This window comes from Gekko japonicus, unplaced genomic scaffold (genome assembly GCF_001447785.1).
Source record: "Gekko japonicus isolate JY-2015 unplaced genomic scaffold, Gekko_japonicus_V1.1 scaffold1416, whole genome shotgun sequence".
NCBI classification, from domain to species: domain Eukaryota; kingdom Metazoa; phylum Chordata; class Lepidosauria; order Squamata; family Gekkonidae; genus Gekko; species Gekko japonicus.
In genome coordinates this window covers 8921-19255 of record NW_015175401.1, presented here as the reverse complement: position 1 = coordinate 19255, position 10335 = coordinate 8921, and the positions used below count along the sequence as shown (strand labels likewise).

General features: G+C 54.3%; 1 protein-coding gene across 1 annotated transcript in view; it reads right to left on the bottom strand.

The window, feature by feature from the left end:
- The window catches only part of MFHAS1 (malignant fibrous histiocytoma amplified sequence 1), a 59211-nt gene extending 49586 nt beyond the window's left edge, over positions 1-9625 (bottom strand). Inside the window, exon 1 of the mRNA XM_015425706.1 lies at positions 6388-9625. Within this exon, the coding sequence (XP_015281192.1) occupies positions 6388-9625 (3238 nt within the window). The remainder of the gene's footprint in view (positions 1-6387) is intronic.
- Between the last annotated feature and the right edge of the window lie 710 nt (positions 9626-10335).

Genomic DNA, 10335 nt, shown 5'->3' with positions numbered 1-10335 from the left:
AATGAAAGGCTCCCAAAAGCAGGTAAACTCCATAGGCACTGAGAGCTCTCTCCAGCACTACCCCTACAGCGCTTTCTTAAAAACAACAGTTTGTAATTCAGTGACAGATATTAAGGCAATTCAGCAATATTATTTGCTTCATTTACACCTCACTTTGAGCTGCGGTGGCTCAAGTGTTTAAGTGGTTAAGACGCTGAATTGCAGGCTGTGGAAGGCCAGTAGTTCAGCAGTTCGAGACCCGGGTGCTGCATGATAGAGTGAGCTCCCGTCTCTAGTTCCAGCTCCTGCCAACCTAGCAGTTCGAAAGCAAGAAATTGAGGAGTAGATAAATAGGTACCACTTCAGTGGGAAGGTAACAGCGTTCCGTGCGCCTTGGTGTTTAGTCATGCCGGCCACATGACCACAGAAACATCTTTGGACAGCGCTGGCTCTTCGGCTTGGAAACGGAGATGAGCACCGCAACCCTAGAGTCGAATTCGACTGGCTTTCAAGCAAGGGAACCTTTACCTTTACCTTTTTCTCCCTCATGGGGACCCAAAGTGACTTACGACATCCCCCCCTAGTAGTGAAACTACCATACTGTTGGGGGAAATGGGAAGCACCCCAATTCCACTCTTTACAAGAAACTTCTTCATCTCGAATCAAAAATTACAAGTCCTTAACTCCACCTTATGCAAGTACCATTCAGAAGGATTTCCTTCGATCAAACAGGACACTCCACTATAAGGGAAAATCTCTGCATCTACAGAACCAGGCATATCAGCAGTGCCCAAGAAATGATACCATTTACATCTACAGCAGAAAACACCACACAAGATTCTCAATCTAGTTTAACCGACACAAGGGCAAGTAATATATTCTGCCTACCATGACTGCCCCTCTCCCCAGTAGTCTTATCTTGTGCAGTCCCTCATATTTAACTAATTGCCAGTACAATCCTAATAATACTTCCCCAGGAGTAAGCCCTACTGAATTCAATGGATTTATTTCGGAGTATATATTGCCTGGGGGGCGTGGGGGCTTACATGGTAAGACACTGAGCTGCAGACTGGAAGGTCTGTAGTTTGGCAGTTTGAGATCTGAGTGCTGCAGGACGGAGGGAGCTCCTGCCAACCTAGCAGTTCAAAAGCAAGAAATTGCAAGTAGATAAATAGGTACCGCTTCAGTGGAAAGGTAACAGCATTCCACACGCCTCGACATTTAGTCACGCCAGCCACATGTCCACAGAAAAAGTCTTTGGACAGCGCTGGCTCTTTGGCACCGCTCCCTAGAATCAGATTCAACTAGCTTTCGAGCAAGGGAAACCTTTACCTTTATATATTCCCGAACCTGGATGACCCAGGCCAGCCTGATCTCATCAGATCTTGGAAGCTAAGCCCCTGGTTAGTACTTGGATGGACTAGAGCTGCTACACAGAGGCAGGTAATGGCAAGCCACCTCTGCCTTGAAAACCCTGCAGGGTTATCGTAAGTCAGCTGTGACCTGGCTGTACTTTCCACCAGCAGACATGCTTAGGATCGCACTGTTAGATGCCTAAACCAGCAGCGGTAGCCGGGCAGAAGACCACCGTCTGTGAAAACGTCTCACAGAGTCAAGCATCGATAGACCATTCGAGACAAAATAAAAATCTGTCCCGCCCCCCCCCCCCCCATAATCTTTATAAACAGACTCCGAAATACTTTGATCGTTGGAAGAAAAGTCCCGCGACGCATTGCTTATTAAGGTCAGGAGTTTTGACTTGATTTTATGCCAGTGTAATGCTCTGCTTGCCAAAAATATTCTCCTGGCGTTCTGACTCAAGTCGGCATCAGCAAGGCAGGGAAAGCGTCAGGCAGCTGCGTGCCAACAAAGAATTCAAAACGAACCATTATCAGGATATGCCTTGAGCAATCCCCCCCTGAAATGAGTCAAGCCCCACAACCAACATCTGGGCCTGGTGGTTTGTCCTCTCACATTCAACTGAAATCCTGGAGAGAAAAAATGGGTTTTCCTCCCCACTGTAAATTAGCCAGTCTCCAGAGCAGTGACTCTGAGTCACACTTAAGCATTACAGAGAAGGACCTGCATTTATTGGAGCACTTTTCAGATGCTATAAAGAAACAAGGTCAGTACAATTCAGCTAATCACTGCATATTTTAAATGCACTCTCTCGTTTTATATGGAACATTTGGGAATTTATATAGTCCCTAAACGTTCATCAGAATCCTAGCTCCGCAGCGTAGCACCACACTGAGAACAGGCAGCACTGAATACAGGAAACTTCCTTATACTTTTTTGGGGTTGTGTGTGTGTGTGTGTGTGTCTGGAAGTCATGGTTGACTTCTAGAAACCCCTAGTGGGGCTCGAATGTTTCGGAGAGGTGGCCTGATAATTGCCTGCCCCTGGTATTCCTTGGAGGTCTCCCTTCCAAGTTCTTGCCAGGGTTGGCCCTGCTTAGCTTCTGAGTTCTGAGGTGATCGGGCTTGCCTGGGCTATCCAGGTCAAGGCTTAAACTGCCTTATACTGAATCAGACCCTTGGTCTATCAAAGTCAGTATTGTCTACTCAGACCGGCAAGTTCTCAGGCCGAGGTCTTTCACATCTCCTAGTCCTTACTGGAGATGCCAGGGATTGAACCTGGGACCTTCTGCACAATTTCCACTGCGCCACACCAGTTCCAGTCCCACTAAACCGCCACTACACCACAGGGTTGTGCCAAGAAGCCCGGCTGAGTTTCTCCGCAGCTTCCATGAAGACCCAAATCTACATGTGCACAACAATAACGGGGAAGCTAAGCAGGGTCAGCTCTGGTTAGTACTTGGATGGGAGACTGCCAGGGAAGTCCAGGCTCATGACGCAGAGGCAGCCAATGGCAGACCACCTCTGTTCCTACCTTGCCTTGAAAACCTGTTGGGATTCTTTTTGAGTAAGTCAGCAGAGTATTAAGAGACTGAGTCCATGGTGTGTATTAAAATATAAAAGTTTACTATAAACCTAACATGGGAAAAAGGTACACAGGATATAAAATAACAAAGAGCTATTATGCCTACATCCTTACAGCTAAAAGGTAAAACGGGAAGAGCAGAATGGCGTCTCCTTCTCAGTCAGAACAAAGAACAGGAGGAGAAGCCAACATGCTAAATACTTGACACCTTGGTTTCCAATCAGACTAGCAAATTAGCTCCAAAGTTCCCGGGCATTCTCTTGTCTAAACAGATTGGTTACAAACAAACATGTGACTTGACAAACATCATTAACCCTGTAAATACTGAAGTGTTTTGACTTGTAACACCCAACAAAACCCCATAAGGGGTCTTCTTAAGTCACCTGCAATTTGACAGCAGTTTACACACAGAGGCCTGTCCCATGTCAGATTACAGGTGGAGGACCACATTGTGGAATGCACCTCTACGTGAAAAACTCCCTGTGAACAGGAGAGGAACAACAAGAAAAGGAAGAGAGCAGTAGAATCTTTCCCTATTTTGGGAGCTTCCTGCTAGCTTTTTATGTGAAAGAGCATTCAGAACTCGACTCAAGCGTCTGCAGCCCGACAGCCCTGCTGTCCATTCCACCACCTGATTCACCTGCTTGTGTGAACCGCAGGGACAAAGAACCGGTTCGGCCCTCACCCGATGGTATCCCAGAACATACTTCTCTTTTACGCTTTCGCCCATATAGTGGAAGATGGGTAGCCGTGTAAGTCTGTCTGTGGGCAACAATAAGAGTCCAGCAGCACCTTAAAGACTAACGAGATATGTGGTAGGCTAAGAGCTTTCATGGGTCACTGCTCACTTCTTCAGGTACTGGCATCTGAAGAAGGGAGCAGGTGCTCACAACAGTTCATACCACACCACAAATTTTGTTCGTCTTTAAGGTGCTACTGGGCCCATATAGGTGAATGGCTGCCATTCATTCCCAAGGGGCAGGGGCCACAACGCAAACCCTTTGGGACAGTGTTGCAGATAGAATTCACTCACATGATCCCACTGACAGAGAGCCCACAAAGATGAGCACTGCCCCCCACATATCTATGCCTGAAAAATCCTTCTTACCAACTGGTAGGACAACCAAGCTACCCGGGATAGCTTGGCTAACCATGTGGGTCCAGGGTTAAGGGGAAGGTGTACTGTCTCTTTCCGCTATCACGTTTTTTATCCCGGCATTTACTCCAAGGAGCCCAGGGTGGTATATGTGGCTCTCTACTCCCCACTTTACACTCAAAACATTTTATGCTGTGGGATAGAAAGCAGCAGTGGATTGGCCGTTAAGACTGCCAGGAGAACTCCTGGTGAGCCAATGGCTTGGGTTCACGGCAGGGATGGGTGCTAGTCCCTGCTGCTGCCAGGGGGAACTGCAGAAAGGAGGCCCCAGCTTGGACTCACCGCATCCAGTGAGGGGCTAGCCCTGGCCTTGCCACATCGAGACACGGGCCCAGCCCAGGCTGGCCAGGCATGTCCTGCTCAAGGCTAGCTGAGCGTGCTTCTCCCTCACTCCCTCCCTGGCGGGTAGGGAAGGGTGAGCTGGAGGACTTTTCCAGGACTGTCCCCCCCCACCACCCGAATTCCACCCCTGGTGAGGTGGACAGATAAGGACTGGCCCAGGGCAGCTTCACAGCAGAACTGGGATTTGAACCTGATTAACTGGACTGCTCCTGTTGAGGCCTCAGGATAGCTTTTCCGTCTGAACACAAATACAATTTGAGAAAGTTTGGGAGACTCCCCCTTGAAGCTTCTGTCCAAAGAACTCAGACCTTTCTCTGCCTCTAGGGGAGAAGGGAAGGGCACCTTACGGTTCTTCATTTGAGTACAGAAAATCTAATGCCGTTTAGATGCAGTATCTCTCTGCTCAGGGCAGTGGGACTCCACCCCAGTGAACAGCGTGAGGTGAGATCAGTTTATCAGAGGCAAAAGTAGGATAAGAATCTTCATTTCACCCTATCTCCAGTTCCCTGGGGAAGAAAAAGAACCCTGCGTGTCTGCCGCCAGTGCTTTCCGCTTAAAAGGACGTTTTCCTTTGTGAAAACCCAGTTCCAAAGCATAGAAATACTTTTACGCATGACTCATCAAAATCTGCAGCTCCCCAAACCGAGCACGCACGGCACACTATGTATTGTGACCTGCTGGCAGCAACACAATCCACTGCCCTTTTTTTGAAAGGTAGGGGTGATCTCAGGTGCACAGCAAACAGGGGTGTGAGGGGAGAGTTACCGAGAAACCAGCAGGCCACAGCACACCACTGGCGGCCTACTTAAGCGGAGGGGGTCAGCTGGATTCAGAGCAACTACACCTTTGAACAAAACAAGACGGAAGGTTGTCTGAAGAAAAAAGGAAGAGAGGAGAAAAAAACAGGGATCTTGTGAGCGGAATGAAATTATCTGCATGGGCTGCCGCAGACAGGAACCGCAAAGGTCACTCCGACCTGGATGTCAACAACATATGCTACCAAGTGGGGAATTTTCTCAGAACGCAGGAGCCGTATGGCTACAAAGAGGCAGAGCGGTAAAACACTGCGTATAGAACAGCAAACACAGACAACTGTTTCCCAAATGGCAAATTGCCATGGTACACACACAGCCATGGGACAAACTTGGCTGAGGGAGACCATGAAGACAACACAAAATATTTTGAGATATCTTGGTTATTCAGAGGACACAGAGGTGACCATTCTTACTACACATTTCACCAGTGTGTCCGCACCTGAAAGGCAGAAGGTTCCGCCTTACTACTTGATAGGACAACAGAGAGGCTCAAGCTACACCGGGGTGAGAGAGAGTTCACCCTGAGGTAATCTAGTTGTACATACAGGCTCATATCCATCACCTTGCCAAGTGACTATTTTACCTCACGGCAGTTGATGATGTGTGGTAAACGGTCATCTCTCCTTACCCACCATATTGTTTGGCCTGCTGTTCAGAAATCAAGGGAGAAAACAGGGCAGAGCTACAATTCTCATCACTTAGCAAAGCAGAACATTTCAAACTGCCTTTGGTTCTCTAGGAAAAAGCTATTGTCTGTCTACAGCCTAGATGGTTGTTTTCATGTTTTTCCACGTTTGAGGACATATTCCTGTGAGACCACACAAACGGCTGGCCTTGCCATGGGGCAAGCTCTCTCCCACCTCGGGTCCAGCTGAAATTAAACCGGCTTATCCGCTTCACTCTACCAAGTGGTAAGCAGGATTTCACCATCCATTGGGTGCAGATGCGAGGCAAATCATCATCTGCATTCACCCACACAATCAGTTTACTAAGCAGCTGCTTGTATTAACATTAATAAGCAAGCCATCCACATTAACACAGAGATACAGACAGCGTGCCTGAACGCTAAGGCATGTAATAAGCAACCATCCACATTAACACACAGATACAGACAGCGTGCCTGAACGCTAAGCTCAATTAAAGATCCCTTACCTGGAAACGTATGTGGGTGGGGCGACCCTCTTTTAAGGCACTTGGAACAGAGGACATGCACAGTGTAGTACAGGCCTGGCCATTCTTGAAGCAGTACATTCAGTTCTTCCACAAGTGGGGTTATGGCTTGCCAAGCCGTCCATATATTTGGTAGGGACGCATGACTAGCGATGGACAGAGTATCTGGTTGCTGGGCACCTTTGGCAGGCCTGTAACTGATTACTACGGGGACCTTCCCCCGGTAGGCATAGATTTGATATTTCCCATCCGACCTCTGGACCACGTGGCTGTTAATCTGGACGCTGTAGCGGGCGAACAGGCCAGGCGGAAAGATGAAAGGGAAGCTGTACTCGATCTGCAGCTGCTCGGCAACAAAGGACTGTCCGCCCAGGTTGGTCCCATTGATCCATGCCTCCGCGTGGGGAATCTCGTTCTTGACATAGCAGGGGAACTTGTACCAAGCAGTGGCCCCATTCAAGGGTTTGGATTTGGGTTTATTGACACAGTAACAGAGCCCCATCTTTTCCAAGAGCTCCAGGATGAGCTGCAGGGCCTCTCGGCTCTGGACGTGGGGTTTGAGGAGCAGGCGGATAACATGAGTCGGGAGGAGCCCGTGAAGCAAGAACCCTTCCACATAGTGGTGGAGCTGCGTGGCCTTCAGCTCATCCGCGGGCCCGTTCCCGAGCAGTTTCTGGAGCAAGACGGTCACATCCCGCTGGCAGAAGACGTTGAGGATGTCAATGAGCCTGGGCAGGTTATGGAAAACGTACTCGCGCAGAGTCAGGTGCTCCTCGAAGTACAGCAGCTTGCCGCTCTCATGCAAGTACGAAAGGGCGCTCTGGAGGCGGTCCTCGGTCAACCCCGCCTGCAGGCCGAGCCGAGCTGAGTCCCACCAGCTGAGCCACAGCTGCCGAGCCTGCGGCTGGAAGTGCAACTCCTCCAGGACCTGCCAGGACCTGGGCAGAACCCGGTGAAGGTTCGGGAAGATGTCTCTGTGCTCGGCCACTGAGAGGAGCTTCTCCCGCAACCGGCGGACCTGGCAGCCGTCCCAGCAGCTGATTGGCAGGACCGGGGAGAGGATCTGCAGCCGGTGGTTGAGCAGGTACTGGAACTGAGCTTTCTTGCGCCGGAGGTTCTTGTCCGACACGCCGTAGAAGGCAACATGCGGGCTGGAGCACCGCAGGTCAAAATCTTGCCCCAGGGCTTCGTCTACTTGCTGAGCCAAGTTCCGGAGGCCTTCATAGTCCCGTTTCTCCTGCCAGGCAATCTGCCGGTGTATGTCTAAACACTTCTCCTCCACCTCCCGCTCGGCACACAGGTCTGCGTGGGTGCCTACCATGCACACCACTGCGTGCGGCACTTTGGCCCCTAGCCAGTGAAGGAAGTGTCCCACAGAGGGGTAGAAACACTGCGGCACGTAGGTGCTCAGGTTCACCACCAGCACATAGAGGGCTCCGGGAGAAAGGAAGAAGGGCTGGATCACGTCATAGCTGGGGTCGCCCGCCAGCTCATACACGATAAAAGTCAAGCTCCTCTCCGCATCGGCGGTCCAGTCCGTTACCTCTATGCCTCTGCTGCCACACGGTGACCCTACAGCAGCCGGAGCCGGCAGCACAGTGGCCTGTGGCAGGGAATAACACCCTAAGCGCATCTCCGCACTCGCTGTCAGGGGTGGGACCGGCAGGGCGACATCCTGCGGCTCAACAGCAGTTTTGGGGGACAGGCCGAGGAGCATATCCTGCAGCTCACTGGAGCTATATCCTAAATGGGAACATTTCAGGGACGAAGCCTCTGGCTGTTCAACGATAGGGAGATGATTCGGCTGTGGTTTCGGGGACCGAGGCCGGGACAACTCTCTCAGCGGCTGCATGCAGCACCCCTTCAGTTGGGTCTTCCCAAAATCCTTGTGGACTGCAGTTAACGAGGAATCTCTTTGCCCCAGTTCCTCCTCTTCCTCCTCCTCCTCCATGAGGCACTTCCGCAGCAGGGTTTTGCCTGCGTTTTTCAGGCCCATGAGGACCAGCTTAAGCCGGGGTTTGAGGGCAGGCTGGGAATGAGCCAGTTCTTGCTGGTAGGCCGCGATGTAGGGGATGCCCTTCATACAGACCTCGTAAGGGGGCTGGATGAGCGGATTGTCCTTGATCTTCCAGAGGCTGATGCGGCTGAGTTGGCCGAAGCCCTCAGGCAGGATGGCAATCTGGTTGCCTTGCAGCACCAACTCCTCCAGGTGGCAAAGCTGAACGATGGAGTCCGGCAGGTAGCGGATGCGATTGTTGTCCAGCCAGAGGGTGCGGAGGTGGCTGAGCTGGCAAAGGTCTCTGGGCAGCAGGGTCAGCTGGTTGCGGCTCAGGTAGAGCTCTTCCAAGCCGGGCAGGGCCAGCACGGCGGCAGGGAAGTCGGCCAGCAGGTTGGAGGAGAGGTTGAGCATCTTGAGGCGCTGCAGGTTGCCGAAGCCGGCCGGCAGGGCCCGCAGACTGTTCCCGTCCACCATGAGGTTCTCCAGGGCCCCCAGCTGGCACAAGCCCTCGGGCAGGGAGGTCAGGCCGGTGCCGCTGAGCCAGAGGATCTTCAACCGCTGCAAGGAACCAATGCCCTCGGGGACCTCCCGCAGGAGCCGGTTGCCAGAGCAGTCCAGTTCCTCCAAGGCGCCCAGCTCCAGGAGCACCGGCGGGAAGGCGGGCAGCTGGTTGTGGTCCACGTCGAGGGCGCGGAGCTGCTGCAGACCGGCCAGGGCCTGATCCGGCAAGCAGCCGAGGCGGTTGAAGCTCAAGTCCAGCTCCTCCAGCTGCCGCAGCTCGCCCAAGCCTGCAGGGAGCGTCCCGTCGGCGCCCAGTTGGTTGTGGCTGAAGTTGAGCTTGCGGAGCCCGCGGAGGAGCGCCAGCGCCTGGCCGTCGTCGCGGAGGCCACGCAGGCGGTTGTGGCTCAGGTCGAGCTCGGCCAGGTGGGCCAGGTGGCGGAGGGCGGCGGCCGAGGGCAGCCGAGCCAGCCGGTTGCGGCGCACCGAGAGGACGCGCAGGCTGCCGCCCACTGCGGCGCACAGCCCCTCGGGCAGCTCTTCCAGGCCGCGCCCGCTCAGGTTCAGCGTCTCCAGCGGGGCGACCGGAGGAGGCGGCGGCGGCGACTTGGGCTCAGCCTCCCGGCCGCTCTCCTCCTGAGCGCCCAGCTCCAGCTTCCTGGCGTGCAGGGCGGCGTCTCGCCACAACCGGGCCGCCTCTTCTGGACGCTCCGTCTCGGCCATGGCGCCGCCGCCGCCTCCGCCGGCCCTAGGGCGAGCGGGTGTGAGAAGCAGGAGGGGCCCGGGGACCGCCGCCGCCGCCGCCGCCGGGCCCCCTCCCGCAAGCCGGGGCGGGCCGCGCGAACTCAGCGAGGGGCTCGGGCGCCTCGCTCGCCATGGAGGGAGCTGCGGGCGGCGGCTGCTTCTGCCTAGGCGGCGCTGGAGAAAGGCATGGCCGCCGCGGGCAGCAGGTCCCGTCTTCTGCGCCTCCGCCGCCGCCGCGCCCGGCAGAGCATCCTCCCTTCTCCCTCTCTCGCCTTCTCCCTCTCCGCCTCCTCCGCCTGGGCAGTTGCTCCCAGCCAGCGGAGGCGGCGCCGGTGAGCTCCCGGACAGGGGCGGGGTGGAGCGGAGGCGGCAGCGGCCGTGACGCCGCCCCCGCAGCACGTAACCGCGGCGCGTCCGGCCGGATCCGCCTTGGGAGGAAGAAAGGGCGCGCCGAGCGTGGAGCTGCGCCAGGGCCGCTTCGCCTCCTCGGGGCCCGGACAATCGTCTCCGCCTCGGGCGGCTGGACCCCCGACCCCGCCCCTGGTCCGCCGCCCAACAGAGCCGCGTCTCGCTCCATCGTGTCTCCATGTCCCCTGCGCAAGTTGGGAAAGAATGGGAAAAGCCGCATTTCCGAGACTGCGGCGGTAGGGGAAGGTCTGCGGCAGCCCATTCGCAGAGGGAAGGGAGCC